We start from the raw sequence: 19,758 nt of genomic DNA, 5'->3' as shown, positions 1-19,758 counted from the left end.
TCAGTGTATGGATTTCGCTTGGAAATTTCGCAAATTTACATTTTTTGTGAATGCACGCCGATCGACTCGATACAAAGTATGAAAGAAATTCGGTAAAAACGTATAGAACAGGTTCATTCTGCTTAAAAAATTCAGATTATGGGTTATAAATGGAGCATTTATTTCAAATTCCAAAATGGCTGGTGTTGTATCATTACTTCCCCAGGCAGTTGTCACAGAAATGTCATAGTTATCTCATTACCTCTGATCACTTGGACTATGTTATATGTATTGACAACTCTTGATTCCCTAGGTTTCATATCCTTCCTAATTAATTCCACAGTGAAACTGAAATTAAATATGCGATCAATGTATGAATGGCTGTTAAAAATTCAAGAAACTTGCATTTTCTGCAAATGTTAACAGGACAACTCAATACAGAGTGCGAAAGGCATTCCGTGAAAACAGGTAGGACAGGCTGGTTCTGGTTGAAAAATTCATGTTACCATTTAAATATGGAGCATTCCATATGGATTGGGCAACTTTTCGGATGCTGACCTTTCACCACAGAAGAAAATCTCATTTCTTCACGATTGGTTACCCGAGAATAGTCTTGTTTATGCGCTGCGGAAATTGAATTGGGGCCCTATTTCAATGGCGGCATAATGGGGTAAGAATAGAGAAGACAGAACGGTATCCGTCAATGCTGTTCGAGTCATCGACTTTCCAGCGAAAATATGATTTACATCCACAACTCTGTGGTGATCCATCCGTCACAGTAAATAACATCGTATTGTCAATCTTCGATCATGAACGTGAATGAAGAGACGGCTGCATTGACAGGACATCAGTGATAGAATCAACTCATCATAATCAACAACTGTATTCGGAAAACGTAGTTACACCCAACGTGACTATGGTAATGAACTCATTAATCACAAAGGCAGATGCTCAAGTTGATAATCAAGAAATAGTTTCCCTCGTGCGCTGAGCAATGGACAATTATCAAGAAGTATCTGGATAATCCGGAAAAATGTTGGAATTACCAGGCTCAGCCCTGAAGGCCAAGAAGTTGTTGAGGATCAGAGACAAACTACCCATCCCATTAAATACAGATCAAAGATATATTGCGACATATGAAAATATGAGGTAAACATTGCGTGCTTGCGCTATGAATATTTTCAGCAGAAAGAGGACAGTCTGAAGGCTGTCCCTATATGCAGTTTGTGCCTCCATCCCTGGAAGCATGGAATATGCCTGGCACGTCTCCAGTAGGATCACGTAGGCCCCGGCAAAGCCATCAAGGCCCATCAGAGCCGGGGCCTCATAGCAATCTGCATAATTCCCTTCTGAATCCCTCATCCATTTGCTCTGCGCTTCTTCCTCCTATACATTCATACAGCCACACACATATGGTTACGTTGGATGTTTCGTTTGGTGGTGTTTCTTTTTTTAAATTTATTTTAATATTGGTGGTGCTGAGGCAGCCGAGTTTTCATGCCAGTGGGCCTCGGGCGGCCTTCGTAAGATGCCTTCTTGAGCGCCTTTCATTTCACCTTGGTGCTTCTGGACATGGAGTATATACCACTTTACCATCCTCAGGAATAACAGACGATGTGGGCTTCCACGCCGCCACTATGTGGAAGCTGAATAGTATCCACTCGAGATGAAAATTTTTGCGACAACGAGTGAGTCAACAGCAAATGCTGAATACTGCCAGACGGGATGTTTGCCAAGCCGTTAAGAATACCCGGGGGATGAGAGGGACAAATATTGGTGCAAGACTTTTCGGAGAAAATTCAGCTGGTGACATGAGGGAAAATAAAAATTTGCATGATTTTTATTGTTTGCTGAAGGGTTCTTGGAGATCACTTAATTTAATTGAGTCGAGGAGATGCAGTCCGTGGGGTCTGTGGGACGAACATTGATAGTATTGGTTTTTGATTGAAATTTTTGGCAGCTTCAAACAATTATGATGACTTTTACTCGATATTATTGATTTGGGAAAAAATCTCTGGTTGAAGTAAAGGTTATTTGAATTATAAATTCTTTGGACGTGCTTGAATTAATCCAAACTTTTTCCCATTCAATTCAAGTGGTTTCCACATCTCTATTCAGATCGTCAGTGGCTGGATGAGTCAGCAAACTTCAACGAGTTGGATTATGATTTTTTCTGTAGGAAACAACATCGAAGAAGCGCGACTCATTTTCCCTCTTTATTTTGGTTTTCACATAAATTTACATTATTTTGGTCGAATAATTTTCCCAGAAAATCCGATGCAATTGACTGATTCAGTAGAAAATATAAATCAAGTGAGCAAAATCATGAAGAACGATCAATCACGTGAGATGTAAGAAAGTGATGTTTGAAAAAAATGACCATTCAGAAACACATATGTAATTTATTATCAAAAATAGCTTTGCAGCTATTCCCTTGCTTGAAAGAAAATCCGGTGAAAAATGCCTCTATTTGTCTCCAATTCAGAGACATTAATCACAAACTCACTTGCTTCGAAGTTGAGTTGACTCGTCTCGTTAAACCACTTGGCTACTGAATCATAAAATATCCTCGATTCTGAAATAAAAAATTCAAATGAATGCAAACCCCGATTAAACCTTCCCGCAAAGAAATGAATACATCGAAGCGAGCGAACATATCCATTTACCCCTGTCAACTAAATTGATCATCTCTTAAAATCAAAAAAAAAAAAAAGAAATTTATTCATTCCAACAGAGAGATTTATAGCATTCAAATAAATTCCGATAAAATAACCTTCTCGCGAAAAAAAAAAAACACTTACCAACTCCAAAGCCAAAAAGACTTAATAACTAAGCCCCTATTACACCCATTACCACAAAACCCGTTTATTAAAATCAAATAAATTACATTTCCCAGCTGATTCATCATGGAAGCGCCACTAAACGCTGCAAAATACCACCTGATTTCCGTCTTGCCCCCGGAATGCTCCTCGCGGCAACAGAAAAGAACTATCTATTTAAATCATTTTGATGAACTCACGTGCAATGCATGGCCAGGATGCACGTAATGAGTCGTTCATGTGTGGGAATGGAAACCAGGTTTTCCCTTCGGCTGCTACTGTCATACTCACCAACTCGCAGAAATATATGAAACGCGTGCGTGAAGCCGATGTATCTCATCGTCGTTGGCAGTGGTGGAGTTGTGGAAAAATTTAACACGGATAAAACGATTACCGGAGCCTCACGGCTGGATATACTTAGTCGTATTTTCCACTTCTGGACTTGTTGCACGTGGTTTTATTTTCATATATATAATACTGAAGCGGCACCTGTTTCGATCTTAAATCCCTTGGCGTGACATCGACCTCCCCAGGGTCGTGATCTTGGGAACCCTGGTGGATAGTAACGGCGTGCGATAAGGATCCACCGACACATACTCACCGCACTCAGCATCTCTTCCTTCATCCGTAACCTTCGATTCCTTTTGCCCGTATTATTCCGGTGGGCATCCCTGTGGTGCTCTACGCCCGATTCTCCAGACACCAGTGGAATATACTGAGGAATGCAAGAGCTCTTTCAGGGTCATGATGAGTTTATGCGGATTAGGGGAATCATTCAGTGCGATATTTGGATTTTTTTTTCGTCGTTGAGGGGGACGAATTCCGGAGGAAAATTCTGGTGGAGGTACAGGAAAGGAGGAGGTAAAGGTTGACCAGGAAATAATTACAATGTTGGTAGAGGACATTTTAATTCCTCAAATGTGAATTTTTCTTCAGCTTTCAATACCCCAAAGTTCAATTCACATGAAGAAAGTGATTGATTAATCAATTTCCCCAACTAGTTATTTCAAGCTAATAATTTTCTTCGTGTAATTATTCCAAGGAAATTGATAGTAATCAATTGACTTCCAGCAAATGAATTCCGCGAATTTTCAATTATCTGATAATTCAAGTTATTTGAATATAACAAATTGGCAAGCCATTGAATCCGCACTGACATTTGAAATTACATAATTTTTTTTAACACATATGGGATTCTGTGTCGTTAAGAGTGATGGACGGGTAATATTTGGAGACACGCTTGGGACCAATGATTGCGGAATTCTGTATTCATCTCTTGATGAAATTCCATGACATTTGGGGAGTTTGAATTGAATGGAATTTGCATGAAAACCGAATTATCATGGATTCGCAGGGATTAAATTACAGATGTTTTAAGAATTTCGATAATTTCACTTGAGCGCCATTATTTGCTTATTCATAGCGAATATTGAAAATTGATATTTTTAATCCCAGATTTGCACACAAATGGGATCCTTTACCGGAAGTTATTGGGCTTCAGCGTGAAACATTACTTTTTTATTAATTTTCAAGCAATGAGTGACCTGACCACGTGAAGGGGAACATAAAAAAAATGTCATTATTCTCAGCGCAATTATGCAATTTTCCATGAATTTTAAGAAATCTGTATTGAAAAAAATAATGAATTTTCATAATCTTTGAAGATTTCTCCTTAACTTCCTCATAATTTCTGCCAAAAATTTCGTAAATCGCAATTTAATCTTCTCCAAACATACAATACCACATGTTTATCTCCCAATTCGCCTCAGAACCTAATCGTTGGAAATTTAAAAGCACATTAAACTATAGAAATCGCGACAATCTCGATAATCTCATTAAATCACCCTGCCGGCAACAATTTCCATCTTTCTTTCTCCCATCGTGTGCTATGGATACGAAAACTTAAATCTCATGACACTTAATTACCTCATCCATTAATTCTAGATGTCTTTCCATAAATATTTCCAAAGCCGTAAAACGAAAGAACAAGCAATTACCTGTGTTGGATGAATTGGCCCCCAAAAACGTTTTTTCCGTCATGAATCATCAATTTCTCTATCCTCGAAATGCAAAAAAAACTCGAAACTAAAAAACGCAACGATCACGCACACTGTCCCACGAAAAATTACCTCCAATTAATCGTCAATCCTTAATCAATAACGCGATTCTCCACTTTATCACTTATCATATCAAGTAAAACGATAAAATCAAAGCCGTCTTCTCCCTGATTTCTCACAAAATAAATTCTCAACACAATCGTATTGGTCGGACATTGCAAACGCGATCCAAATGGGGTGGGCGTTTAAACGCGTTGCGTGTAACGTTCGAGAAATATCACACCAACATTAAAAAATTCCCTCACAGACACACTTCCATACACCTCTCTGTCATTCCAAAGGTGCCAGAACGTATTTCCCTCCTTTCCTATGGTTTACCCTACCCCTACCCCCTTTGTAACTCTACCGCTGGGCCCAGATCGGGCCCCACTACCTACCTCACGGGGCTGCCAACGACTACGGCACACGCTCACTCCCAGTGTCTGCGCGACCGTTCACCACTGTGGTATCCAGGAAGTTTTCCTTACCCCATTAAAAAAATTGAGTACCATATATTTCAACCACCGCGACAATTAAAAAAACAAAAAAACAATTCCTGATCACCAAAACCCACCAAAAACCTTCAGTCCCTGTCATTCACCCCTCGTGAACGCTCCGACCAGTGACATCAGCGAATAATCCTGATAACAATAATAATAATGATGAAAAAACCATCAAAGTACAAATAGCTCAGGCGAAAGTGCGAGAACGAGTTATATTGGAGAAAAGAGACAAAGAGTGAATAAAGAAAGAGACGATAAAAAAAAATAAATGATGAGAAACGACTTGCTCAGTGGTAAGAGAGCAATAACGGCTATGGTATACGCGACGTGAGAGGAGTATTGAAGATGTGAAGTGGGCTCCATGCGAAGGAGGCTACGAAAATGCCGAGTGTGTTGCTTGTCTCTTGGTACAGAACAGAGATACATGGTGTATTAAAACGTTAATCTCCTTCCTCCTTCGAAGGGAGAGTCACTACCGGTTATAGCGATTGTGTTCACTGGGAGTTTAGTTGAGTGATTTTTTTTTTTTAATGGAAACAATTTGTTTGGTTTCTGTGTTATCGGTGATTGTCAGCTGGATGATTTTGGGGGGATGGGTGATAGTGCAAGGGGATTGTTGGGTGAAAAATATAGAGGGGTAGGTGAGGATTCGTGATAATTAGGTGAAAAGATGATAGTGGAGTTTCGGACGTCGAAATGTCGAGTCTGGCTAGAAGGCGACAAACGAGCTCATTGTTTGGGTCCAAGAGGTGGTGGACACCTGGATGTTGGGCGACCAGGGGACATCAGGAGGCCTATCTCAGGAAGCTCTATGGGAGGAAGAATACGGAAGGGAATTTCAATGCGGCGCTTGATCTTGGGGAGACGAATTGGCAGACAAACGTGAGTGGAAGTGTTTATGAACATCCGGTGGATACTGGACACTATCTGGATGAGTTTCTGAAGGGCAGACGGGTTGAGGAAGCCAGTGGAAGACCTGCTTTACCCAGTCCCAGCCCGACGGAGAAGTGTGTCGAATTTTTGACTGGATCCAGGGCCTGCGGTGACTTTCGTCATGGATTTGATGATGATCAGGGAAGGGGACGAGCCATTGAAATCACTGAACATAATTTGGATAGCCTGCTGCATTCTAACTATCGGGATGAGTAAGTCTGATTTGATGTGGTTGATGGGATGGTTGAGGAATGGAGGAATGAGGAGGGTGGAGGGAGAAATGGTGAACGAATTTGAAGGAACGGAACCGTGACGCCCTTCTTCATTTTTCCCTCATCGTGAGAACCTGAGAAACCCTCAAGGCTTCTTTATTTATTTTGTGGTTTATTTATTTCCGGTTTTTCCGTGGGGGATAACAGGTTCATTTTTTAATGCAAATGTTTCGAGGACTGGAGGCTATTCTTGTTAGTGGAGTAGATTTTTTCATTCATTCGATTGGAATTAAATGGCTGCGGTGGAGAGAAATTAGTTTTTTTGAATATTAATGGGAATTATTTCTTGTTATTTATTTGAGGGGTCGAAATGGGGCAGTCGACTAATGAAGTTGTGATGAGGCTTTTATCTTTATCGAGGATTGCACTGATGAGGATTTTTAGAAATTTCATGGGAAATGGGGTAGTCACCTTCGCGAGGGTAATATTGAATCCGATTCAGGGAAGATATCGTGAATATATTTCAAGGTTGAGGGAAAGTTGAAGGAAATTCATGAGTTTTCAGAGTCGGTGAGAGCGAGTTTATGTTGATTGAATATTCAATTGCAGGGGTCTCTGAAACTTCAGGGAAAATTAGGATAAATAACAATTTCGTAGATTTGACGAGGAAAGTACAACCGGAAATTCTTGACATTTTATGAAACAGCACTTCGAACATTTTACAAATTTCGTAATCTGAAAATAAAAAAAACGAAAAGTCACAGATGAGGATCTCGGGAAATTATTAAACGGTTTTGATTTATCGACTATGTTAGAAGTTATTTACAAACCTGTTGTGAGATTCATCAGCTTGTTAGTGAAGTAGAGTTTTCAATCGATTATATTGCTTCGGGATAAAATTCTTTTGAGGGCACATGAGAGGAAGGAATATTTTAAAGAATTCTCGAATAGGAAAAAAATTTATTAATTAAGAGCCGTGATCATCTGTATGGAGATCTAAAAAAATACCGGATAAAAACTGTTAAACGGTTTTTCTGGACGTAACGTATGAGGTTCTTAAAAATCCTGTTGTAACAATTATTCGTTTATTAGTCGACTAGGTTTTGTAATCAATTCTCTCAATTTACGATGGGGCTTTATCGATGAAGAACAGAAAACGGCTCCTTTCGATGACTCTCTCAATCTGTGTAACAGTGAAACATTCGAATAATGTTCAAGTCATGAAATTAATTTTCATTCAGAAGAATGAGAAAATAACCGGAACATCGATGTCACGGATTCCGTAATCCGAACCTTTGGGAAGGAAATATGGCATATCGTCGAAGGGAAGGGGCTTAAAAACCATTGACGAGTTTTTGTTTGGCGAAACGGTTATGAGATATTAAAAACATGTGTTAACATTGATTCGCTTGTTAGTAGCCTCGAGTTTTTTGCTAGACTGTATCACTTTAGAAGTAAGAAAATTCTCAATACGCTTATACGAAGCTTGACATTTTTCCTCAGTTGTCGAGAAATAATTTCCACTTTATTTTTTCCCTCGAAGTTGCCACCAAAAAAAATCGAAAGTCATTAGGTAATTCAAATAGGCCGGAGTATCAACGATCAGAATGACTTTTCCAGAAAAATTGTTAACCTGTTAAACTGATCTCTGTCGTTGCTGCGCAATAAAGCTATTACGATCGATAATTTATAATTTCCGCAATTTGAACTTTTGAAAAAAGTACAATATCGCCGAACGAAAGGGACTCACAAGAATGATTAAATGGTTTTTGTTTGTAGAAAGTGTTATGAGGTATTCGAAACCTGTTCTAACATCGATTAGCTTGTTAGTGGACTAGATGGTCTAATCGATTGTGTCAAGTTCCGATAAAATCCGGTTCATGAACCGTACGAGAGACATTCTCATTTTTGTCAGTTCAAATAAAAATAACACTTATGTGCGTAGATTATTGTTGTGAACAAATTCAGTGATGTTCAGGGTATTCAATTTCCCGTGTCTGGAAACTATAAAAATTATCCGGAACATCAATGCCACGGTTTATACCGTAACTTCAGAGGGAAGAGAACGGTTTAGGAAAGTAATCAATGACGGTCCGAAGAATTGAAAATTTTCTGAAGTATTGAAAAACCTGCCTTCATTCACTCGTTACTGGAATTTATTCCTCAATTAATTTTGTTCATCAGGGACGGAATATCTTCGATGAAAAATGAGGGAGCGGTATTTTTCGAATATCTTTTGAATCTAAATAAAATTAATCGGTACGTCAATCATGGAAGGAAAAAGATTGAATGATGATGTTAAAAGCGTTTAATCAATCTCTTCGAGAACTGTGAGGAACCATCCGGAACATCAATTTCACGGATTTCGTCATCCGAGGGGTTGAGATTACAACACGTGAAATGTCCAACGGCAAAGACTGACCAATAATTACGGGCAGATTTCTCCTTCAAAAGAATTGAAAAACTATAAAGTTTATTTTACTAGAGAAGCTTTCAGCCAGCAAAAAGTTCTGATCGATAATCAATCATTCGTAGTCTTAGTCAGATTCGTCCTACTTAGCGCCCGAAATAAATTATAGATAGATAATTCAACTCCACTTTTGCTGACAGTTGTTGAAAAAAAGGTAGAAATATTTTTGCCTTCTCATGTAGATGTCCAGAACATCAATTCAACAAATCCCATGTTCCGGTCCTTTTACCAGAAAATCACCGAATCGTCGATGAGACGAAATCAGAAAGAATTTACAGCGGTCTTCTTTGTCGAGACCTCCAGAAACTATAAGAAATTCTATTTTGACATTCATTGGAGTGTTTCTATCAATTTGAATTTGAATATTCCTGATGAGAGATGAGAAAAAATAATTTGTCGATTGTGGAGAAAATTAATCATCATATAAATTATCCAAATGATGATATCCAAGAGGTGAATCTACCTCCGTACAGAAGCGTAAGAAAAAACGTGAAACGTCAACTCCTCGGATTCGGTATTCGGATCTTTCTCAATGAAGATTATCTAATCATCAAACGGAAAGCATTAAAAAGGAAGATCAAGTCGTCTATTTCGAAGAAGCTGTGAAGCACTCCCTGATGTGATTTCGCTATTTGAAACGAGATATTTCTATTGAGAGACAAGGAAATAATTTTTTGCCGCTGAGAAAAATTACACAAAACAAAAAAAATTGTAAACTGCAGCTTCATGAATTCCGTAGTTGTCCAGTCGAGAAGGAAATTTTTTTTGAGAACCATTTGCCATTGTTATTCGACAATATTCTTAATGGTCTAGATTCTGTCCAACAACTCTATAAATTTGAGATAAAGCATAAAAGAAGGGATAAAATAATGTTTTGAATATGAAGAAAACCAATTGTCACATAAATTGCAGACAGCTTGACGTTAAAGGTATCGAATGAACTTCTACCAAGAGCCCCAAGAAAACATCCAGAACATCAATTTCCAGGATTCTGCACTCGGTCCTTAAAAAAAACATCAAATATTGCATAAAAAGAATAAAAAGCGGTCTTCTTGTAGCTAATTTTACGATCAATAAAAACGCTGTTTTGACATCTTCCATTAACCCTCCTAAGCATCAGCGACATTCGAAAATAGAATCGAAACTCCAGTATCCTTTACTACCACCTCGATGTTATCGATGAAAAACCCTAAAGCAATATTTCCCACACTTGCCTCCACAGCCATAAACACGATCCTCCATAAAACAATAAAATGAAAATCATCCGCGATAATTATGAATTAAGCGACCTCATGCACAAACTGCAGCGTAAAAAAAATACGCGAATAAATCATCAAATTTCGAGAAAGATTAATTGATTGATCGGTTTTATAGCTCTACATTACTGTAGTTTGAGGATGAGTAGAGGCATTTCGAAGACCCAGACTAGACTCCAGGCTCAGCGCTGCGGACTTATTCTCTCTAAATTCTAGTACCTCTTCTTCATTTTTTCTTCCACTCCTGGCGTTGGATGCGCTCTCGAAAGCCCATTAATCCTCTAACTCACGAAAATCGAATATATTTAACGAGTTCATGCTCATTCTATAATCATCGAGACACCCGTGGGGCCCTACTGGCCTCATCGGGGGTTCCATGATTTAATTTTATGACAGGCCACTATACTTCTTCCACACCGATCCCTTGGTAATTTTTTTCTTTCTTTGAACTACGTTTATTATACCGTCTCTTTACCCTAGGGAATCTTCGGATATTATACCTATGATCCTTGAGATTTCATTAAATTTTCGATCCGCACGAGCGTCTCCATTTGCTCCATTGCCAACTCGTGTAAGATAGCCCCCCTTTCTGATTTACCGGACAAGTTGGTCTTCTCCTTTTCGCCTCAAGGTAAAAGCTATATCCCAAGAAGCCTAATTGGAATCCTTGGGATCTGCTTTATACCCTTTCCTTCAATTACCATTACAATAACAAAAATAACGATGAGTCATTGAAATTGTTGGAAAAGACTTCATCAATTTCATCTCGACCTTGATTTTACTGTTGATCCGATTGTCATGATTTTTTTAAAATCTTTTGTAGAAAGGTGTGCAGGAGCTGCAGGTGTCCCAGGGAGGATCACCATCGGCCAAGTATCGAGGCAGCATCGGGCCTTGGCCTCTCCCCGGCATCACCAATGGCTATGGCTATGGCATTCCAGGGGCCCTCCGCCCCTGGAGCGGGGGGTCAACATCAGGAGGCGTTCAAGAGTCCTGTACAGCCTCCGCAACTCCAGGAACCACTTGTACATCATCAGCGACTATCCCAGAGCGATGATGACAGTGGTTGTGCACTCGAGGAGTATACCTGGGTTCCACCTGGATTGAGGCCTGATCAGGTAAAGGAATCACTGATTTTTATCGTACGGAGAGAAATGGGGGAATAAATTTATGGGGATGGTGGAGATTCGGTGGCTAATTAAATTCACAAAATGTTTGGAACGATTTTTTCGACTCCGCTTCCATGTTCGGAACGTTGTTTGTCGGGTTTTTAAGGTAGTTTCAGAGTAATTGGGAGGGGAATGGATTTGTGGTGAGAAATGTATTGCATATGGATTTTTTTTATTCAAAAAGATTGGTTGTTGTGCTGCTGTGAAGGGGTAAAACATGTCGGGTCGATTTATCATGTTCCAACATTTTGATTATCATAAATCATCTTGGAAGAGAGTAATTGTAGGGCGGAAGGTATGGAGACATTTTTGTAAAGAATCTTGTTCAGTTTTCAAGATGATCTTATGGTTCTCAGATGATTTATTCGTTTTTCCACTTCCCTGAAGAATTGTCTGCTGTAAATCATTGTTGTTCAATTTCCTTTAGAATTCCTTCTTTCTAATTCTATCTGAGTCTTGAAAATATGAAATATTATCCAATTTTGCTTCCTACTTCTTCGGCTGGAATTTTTTCGAGGACTTCTTTAAATTCCATTTTCCACTCAGGGAGTGCATTCACCATTGCTTGCATTTTCCAAGTCCAAACTGGCCCACCGGCATATGCGCCTCCCTCGCAGGACAATCTACTTCATAATTCATCTCTAATTCATTCTTTCTTAAGTAGTTAAGCCTTTAAGCTGACTCATCTCCCTAATTGTTGACTCAAGAGATTTGTTCGATAAAGAGTGAATGGAGGTAAAGTATCCGGAGACATTTTTTGTTGAAAGTTTCTTCCTATTCGAAGAGAGTCTTTCTACATTTTTTCTCACAATCAGTCATTTCTGAGATGAATGAAGACTCGACAGTGACGGTGGATTTGACTTATTACGCTATACCAGCACCATCACTAATAGAATCTGTCACATTAGAAAGGACTTTCCTGCTGGGACCTAGTTCCATTCTTCGAATGAGATATTCACCCTCCGCACTTTACAAATCCAATTAATCATCTTTAATGTGACACTCTTCAAATTGCCCATTCCCGACTTAAGTGGAAACTAACTGACATCATAATAGCGAATTTCTTAAAATTTTATTAGTATTACTGAATAACCGTTGAGACGCATCGATTATGCAAAATTTATGCGTATTCCACCGTTATCTCAAGTGAAATCATAAAATTCAAGAAAATTGACGCATTACGATACATCATATGAAATTATTATATTGCATATGGCCTTAAATTAACTCTCCCCATCATAATTCACCGTTCCAATTTTCTAAAGTGAGGAGGAGTGAAATAATTATGAATATTAATTACTGCTGAGGCTATTCCATGAACAGGTGCAAAAAAATTTCCATTCACGTTAAACATTCAGACTAATTGGCAATTTATTCAGACCTCATTGACAGACATTTCTGCTGCGTAACTGTCCTATGATGAATCACAATTGTAGCCCAAACAATTGAATCTGTCATAACGAATTTAATTGTAGCGAATAATTTGTGTTTGGCAGAGATCATTTTTATTCTGACGACGCAAGATTTGCGGTTTGGATTCAATTTTCAACTTGGACATGTTTTAATTGACTCGCATGAGTACAAGCGCTTTGAGATAATCGAGTGTGAGATTCCTCAGTTAAGAAGAATAAAAGTGAAGATCGAAAATTCCTAAGATCAATAGATTCTCTCTGGAAATGTAAAGAACACTTTTCCTTCGTGTGCATATGGAACTGTAAACTCCTCCAATTAACTTCTAGTGCCTCATCTATTCAGCAGTCTGTCTTTCCTCTTTCCCCCCGACACCATCGACCCCAACCAAGACAGGTGCATTCCGAAACAACTGAAAGGAAGGAGAAAACACCTTCACCTCAAGATTCCCCCCAAAACGTTCATTCCATATTCTTAATTCACATTGTCTGTCTTTCTTGGTTTAATCGTACAGGTTCACCTGTACTTCAGCTCCCTACCCGAGGACAAGATACCGTACGTTGGTAGTGCGGGTGAGCGTGAGCGAGTGAAACAGCTGCTCCAACAGTTACCACCGCACGACAATGAGGCAAGATATTGCAGTGGTCTTGCTGAGGAGGAGAAGCGTGAGCTTCGTGTATTTGCAGCGCAGAGAAAACGTGAAGCACTTGGTAGAGGACACGCGAGTCAACTTGAACGACCTCATGGCAGTGGTTGTAGAGAATGTGGTAGGCCAATTGCTGCTGGTGAAATGGCTGTTGGTGCGAGTAGAGCTGGACCGACAGCCCTATGGCATCCCGCTTGTTTTGTTTGCTGTGTTTGTCGGCAATTATTGGTTGATCTCATCTACTTCTGGAGAGAGGGTAGATTGTACTGTGGAAGACATCATGCAGAGACCCTCAAGCCAAGATGCTGCGCTTGCGATGAGATTATCCTTGCTGATGAGTGCACAGAGGCGGAAGGAAGGGCTTGGCACATGAGGCATTTCGCGTGCCTCGAGTGTGACAGACAGGTACCCTAATGAATTTCATTGTAACTTTCTTTTTTTGATGGCAGTACGATGAAAGGCGATGGGGAGGGTTTGTATCGAACTTTTATCATTAAAGGATTATCTTGCGCGTCAATGATTTCAAAGGACTTTCTACGAGATAACGATTCGGACAAATGAGGCATCGAGTAAGCCCTTCTGTCACTCCATCACATGCTGAAAAATACCAGATTGTTAAAATCATGTCGTCTTTTGCCTCATGTCCCATCGTTTTTTGTAGCAAACGACCGATCCGATCAAGGACTGTGTAAGCAAATTTTTTAATGATTCTGCCCCCAGGGCTTACGTAAAACTCGAATCATTCGAGCTTGTTACAATCAATCATAAAGAGTACGAATATTAACTAATTTTTTTCTCGATCTCAATCCTGATTATTCATTCTTGTCACACTGAGAGAGAAAATTACCTCCGCCAAAAAAGTATGTGTTCCACGTCGGGATATTTGATGGAGTGGAACGAATTTATATGATGGAAATTATCCAGCTTGATAGGAGGACATTTAATAACATCATTCACAGAAATTAAATATTTGACGTGCTCAGCAGATAAATCCTCAGAAGAATTCAAAGAGCACAGCTTGTGAGATTTTTTTCTCAATAACTGAGCCCCATTGTAAATATTTAACGGAATATATGGGGGCAATTTCAAGGAAAGCGTCTACTAGGGCTTTCCCCTCGAACTATCAATTGACTCATCAATCATTTTGTCTTCGATCAGCTCGGCGGTCAAAGGTATGTGATGCGTGAGGGTCGTCCCTACTGTCTCCACTGTTTCGACGCCTCATTCGCCGAGTACTGTGACAGCTGCGGTGAACCCATTGGCGTTGATCAGGGTCAGATGTCTCACGAGGGTCAGCACTGGCACGCTACTGAGGCTTGCTTCGCCTGTGCCACCTGCCGTACATCGTTATTGGGGAGGCCTTTCTTGCCACGAAGAGGAGCTATATATTGCAGCATCGCCTGCAGCAAAGGTGAACCGCCCACAACACCCAGTGACTCGTCCGCTGGACCTCCACCACCGCCTCCCGCCTTTCCGAGGTAAATTGACCGGACTTCCTTAGGAGTTCTTGGCAGGGATTAAAGTTCGTCACGGGTTTGGAACACGCTATTGAAACGTGACGGGGAAAGGAAAAATGGGATGATGGGTAATTAGGGGGAGGGAATGAGGAAATGGGTAGGAGGAGATGAAGGAAGAATCAACAAAGGTTTCCAGGAGAATCTTAAAATAATTGTAGATGTTGCGGTTCTTCATGTCGCTCTTTCTCGTTTTTTTGTTGTCTTAATTCGGAATTCAGAGGACATTATGAACGCTTGAGAGCGTATTTTTTCAATAACTGGTTTATACCGTCCTTTAGGTACAATTTCATTAAGTACCGTCAAGCTTTTACACTCCTTACAAGATTTTTTGATTTCGGAGTACTGTTTTTACGAACACCCATTGGATTAGCGATCGTCCTGCACTACAATTAGTCTTGTTTAATTCTGGCTTGTACGCGTTAATAACACACTCACCTGAGCATTTAATCTTTATAATCAATAATAATGGATGACTCAATCACTGCTAGGCAATAATTCAATTTTTTTTTTCTGGAAATGGAGATCAGAAAAAAATTTTAAAAAATTCTGAACGAGCCAACTTGTTTTATAATCTATTATATGCATCATTAGACAAGCGCGGAAGGCTCCGCCGACAAGCGAAGGCTCGTCGAGCCCCCCACCCCCACCCACCACGAGGCATCATACTCTCCACGCGCCAGGATCGGCGAGGAACTCTCCAAGACTGACACGGAAGCACTATCAAGCTTCAGTTTCTCTGGCAACAACTCCGACTCAAGTGAACGTTGGAGATTTCGGGAGTGAGGGTCTCCCATCAGCCGGGTCACGACCTGGTGGTCTAGACCGCGTTATACTTGAAAGAAATCTCGAGAGGTTGCTGCAGGAGCGCACTCCCCACCCCGAAGAAGCCCCTACCGAGTTTGGAAGGTAAAGTACAAAATACTAAAGCTCTAAAATGCTGTCGTAATTTTTAAAAGTCCAGAAATCCATTGAAACATTGGCTCTTTCCGTAAAAATGACTGCTATTATTGTCCGTATTTTTTTTGCCCACCCTAGGCCTTGATAGTGTTTATTATAAAGTAATTAATTATGTCGTTCATTTTTAATCGCAACTAAATTTTTTTTGCAGACTGATGCAAGCCCGAGATAGAGAGCCCCTCCGATGTGTCCCCAACTGTCCACCGACCCATGCCTCCAGCATGCCAGAGTTACCACCCCCAGTCCATTTAGCTGGTCATTCTACTCTACCATCTCAAACCTCAAACGTAACTGATGTGCCAACGGACACAACAGATCTCTGTGGCAATCCAACCATGATAGACCCTCCAACACCCACATCGAGACGTGTGAGGTTTCAGGGTGATGATCACCACGGAATTTCAGCATCTGCTGCCCCATTGCCTGCAACTCCTGGTACACCTCCATCACCCTCACGTTCTCAAGTACCGAGATCCAGAAGTTTACAGCCTGATGAAGTTGCTAGTACATCTTGGGGTACGTTAAAATATCTCCATTGAATTGGGGGTTTGCATCGTTAAAAAATGTCTCACTTATGATGTCTTCATTCGTCTAGGAATTCTTTTTTTTTCATTCAAAGAAGAGTGATCTTTTTACAATTTTTTTTCCACCAGTTTTTTCGATAAAAAACCACGCAACGACCCAATTATAAATCCAACTAAAACGATGTGAACTTACTTTTCATTCGAGTGCAATTCTCAATTAAGTGGGAAGCATTATGATAAAACGAAAATAACTTGGAATCCAATAGAGATAAAGATTTTTCCAATAAATGTTTTTGCCTACTCCTGGTCAGCAAAAACCTTTCCCACGAAAGTATTTCTACCTCTGGATTCGCCATATCTAGCAAGAACCTGCATTAAAAATAAGTTGGCTCATATCGTTTTACCACTTTGCTATCTATTTCATCCAATAATTCATGCATTCATGGTTTTTGTAGGGAGCGTAGGCTCTAGAACTCGAAACGAGGACGAAGAGAGTTGCTGTTCAACCTGCAGTTCCTCCAGTAGTTCAGACGAGGCCGCCGCCTATTCACTGCCCCCACGACGAGCCTACGGTGGTGTGAGGATATCCTATGTGCCCAATGACGCTGTTGCCTGTGCCAGACGACGTGGACCCACCGCAGCCACATCGCAATCGCAAAAAGACGCTGAAAAATGCGTCATATCCTGATCATTGACATTTGTACCATTGGCAGGATGAGAGAGGCGATTGAAAAACGAATGGAGAAATGAAGAAAATATTATTCTTCCAAAAAGGAGAGCATTGTTTTTTGTGTACCTCGAGCTGTACATAATGCAACTCAGTTAAATTCGTACTAAAGTACGGTGTAATTAATATTATTAGAATAATTGATACCTCTTTTTGTAAATATCGAAAACATATCGCAGTCTGGAATGTAATAAACACGATGAAAAATTTCATTTTTTTTTCTCATTGACTACTCTAATTGCTCCTGTTCCATGAGTATTTATCTGTCATTTATTCTTGCTATTATAACTGGCCTGGCTTTATGATCCACTTAATGCTGGTTTTGCTGGTAAAGTACACATGCTCGAAGGATTATGGGGCTCTAAAGCGAGATCATCGTTTAGTTTAACGATCGAGAGCAACTGCAATTTTCATAATCACCGAGACCTGTGTGTCACGATTTATTTGAATTGTCTCGTTGGGCGGTTTAATTTCGTATCCAATTTCTTTTTTAACTTAACTGAGAGATTGAAATCGGAATTTCTTGGTTTTCTTGTGTTCATAAATTCACGGCGGTTGGTAAGTTATCGCGGTGGGTTCGAGTCTGGGCTAAATAGATTCTTGAATTATTGACTGTTGGGCATTGTTTAGTGTAGGTTCTTGGGATTAATTGTTGATATTTATTATCGGAACATTATTAGTGGATGTTATTAAGAAGGAAAATTTGTTTGCAGTAGCTAATGAATGAAAAGGGTTTCGCTTCGCTCGTTATAAATGAGTGAATTTTTTAAATTAATCTATTGGCAATTACATATCTTCTCAGGAGCGGAATTGAGTCTTTAAATGCTTTGCGGCGCTCGCGGATTTTTTTCGGGTATGATATCACATAAATTCCCTGGGTTTAGAAAAATACAATTTGCATTCGAGGGGTTTTTTTCGCGGTAACTAACAATTATTTGGTGAATCGGTTATTAGCGGTACGTAGAGAACTAATCTATTAAAAATATGGAACTCACAGTTGGTTTATGAATTGCGAAATCGAATTAAACAATTCAATTCGAAGTATTACATTAAAGAAATCAAATTGTTCATATTTAGCTTTCTGTATAGAACGATCGAAAATTCATTGCATTTGCTATAACTTTAGGCCAGATATATCTACCAGCATATTCCAGGTGGCTGCATATGCCGTCAAATACTCCACCATTGAGAGATTCTCCTCGAGAACGAGCAAGATGTTCGGCCCGCCCCTAGGACGTCCCAAATCCCGCCCCGCTGACTAATTCTCCACTTCTCAAATATTTTTTCCGTCGTTTCCTCTTTTTTCTGTCATCTCCCTCATCACTTTTGAACTCTTCGGGATCCACTTAACGCCTTTGTAATTAGTTCCGTGTGATCATTGGAAGACAGCGGGGTGATCATTGACCCCACGACTTCATTACTCCCTCTTTGATAAAACTTTGATCAGGTCAGAATATAATAAATCAAGTGAATTATTTCGTCCTCCGGGAGAGCAAAAAAATTGCGCACAAAATACTCAAAAAGTGGAAAGCAACATTGTGTGTGTGGAAATGCCCCGCAAGAGGCGAGTGTCGGTGACGTCCCTCGATGATGATGACTATCCTGAAGAGAAATATAGTAAGGACGAAATCGAAGGAAGGGCTCCGAGAAACGCCGCGAATGCTCGAGAGCGCGCGAGAATGAGAGTCCTGAGCAAAGCTTTTTGTCGACTGAAAACGACTCTACCCTGGGTTCCTGCTGATACCAAACTCAGTAAGTTGGATACTCTACGTCTCGCTGCAACGTACATCGCACATCTTCGAGCTGTTTTAAGGGATGATAACGATTCACTTCCGGATTCCACTAGGTCTCTATCTTTGGCTTTGGTAAGTGTTTCATTTGACCCGGATGTATTTAATTATTTCAATATTCAATTTTTCCCAGTCTTGTTGTGTAATGAATTTTGGCTCGGGAATAATATTCAGTACAACATATAAATAAACATAAATTAATTCATGCATGCATGTGCAAACTGTCCGAGAACTCGCGGAGGAAATTATTTTAAAATAACATGCGTTCGCATCGCAGTCATTGAGTTTAAAAAATGGTGCATTTAAATATAGAAAATGAAATGAAAAAGTGCATATCATTTAGGTTCTCGGGCACGTAGACTACACAAGGGTTTCTTTGAAAATGAAAATTCGTGCGAAGACTTTCATGTAAAAATTAGATTCTTGTTAATTCTGAAATTGTTGGGAATATTAGAAATAAAACCAGGTGGATCAGATCATCCCCATCATTCTGACATCCTCAGTGTTTACGTCTGACCGGGTGAGGTCTATCACGGCTTGCCCATTCCGTCGTTTCCGTTTCCATTAAAATCTTCGAAATAACAACACAGTAAAGAGGAGAAGAACCGAAACGCAAATAACTACCATTGTTTTCTTATCCTCCGCACATCTCCATCATCTGAATTTATTTTCTTCAATTTTTTCCAATTTCTGCACACTTCCTAATATTTTAAGGCGAACCAATTTTTAATTATCTATTTCTCCGATTGT

At 39.8% G+C, this 19,758-nt stretch overlaps 1 protein-coding gene across 6 annotated transcripts in view; it reads left to right on the top strand.

The window, feature by feature from the left end:
- LOC135168056 (protein espinas-like) overlaps positions 1–17,428 on the top strand; it is a 97,957-nt gene extending 80,529 nt beyond the window's left edge. For 5 of the 6 annotated variants that reach the window (XM_064131930.1, XM_064131919.1, XM_064131947.1 and 2 more), the window contains 6 exons: positions 11,092–11,386; positions 13,362–13,898; positions 14,652–14,971; positions 15,602–15,916; positions 16,119–16,483; positions 16,947–17,428. In XM_064131930.1, the coding sequence (XP_063988000.1) occupies positions 11,092–11,386; positions 13,362–13,898; positions 14,652–14,971; positions 15,602–15,916; positions 16,119–16,483; positions 16,947–17,179 (2,065 nt within the window). In that variant the 3' untranslated portion in view covers positions 17,180–17,428. Of the gene's footprint in view, positions 1–5,314; positions 6,543–11,091; positions 11,387–13,361; positions 13,899–14,651; positions 14,972–15,601; positions 15,917–16,118; positions 16,484–16,946 lie in introns of those variants that run through there. The other variant, XM_064131906.1, reaches the window with a different exon arrangement.
- Positions 17,429–19,758: the final 2,330 nt, after the last annotated feature.

The sequence above is a fragment of the Diachasmimorpha longicaudata genome, chromosome 1 (genome assembly GCF_034640455.1).
Source record: "Diachasmimorpha longicaudata isolate KC_UGA_2023 chromosome 1, iyDiaLong2, whole genome shotgun sequence".
Lineage (NCBI taxonomy): Eukaryota > Metazoa > Arthropoda > Insecta > Hymenoptera > Braconidae > Diachasmimorpha > Diachasmimorpha longicaudata.
This window is presented reverse-complemented; position numbering and strand designations above follow the sequence as displayed.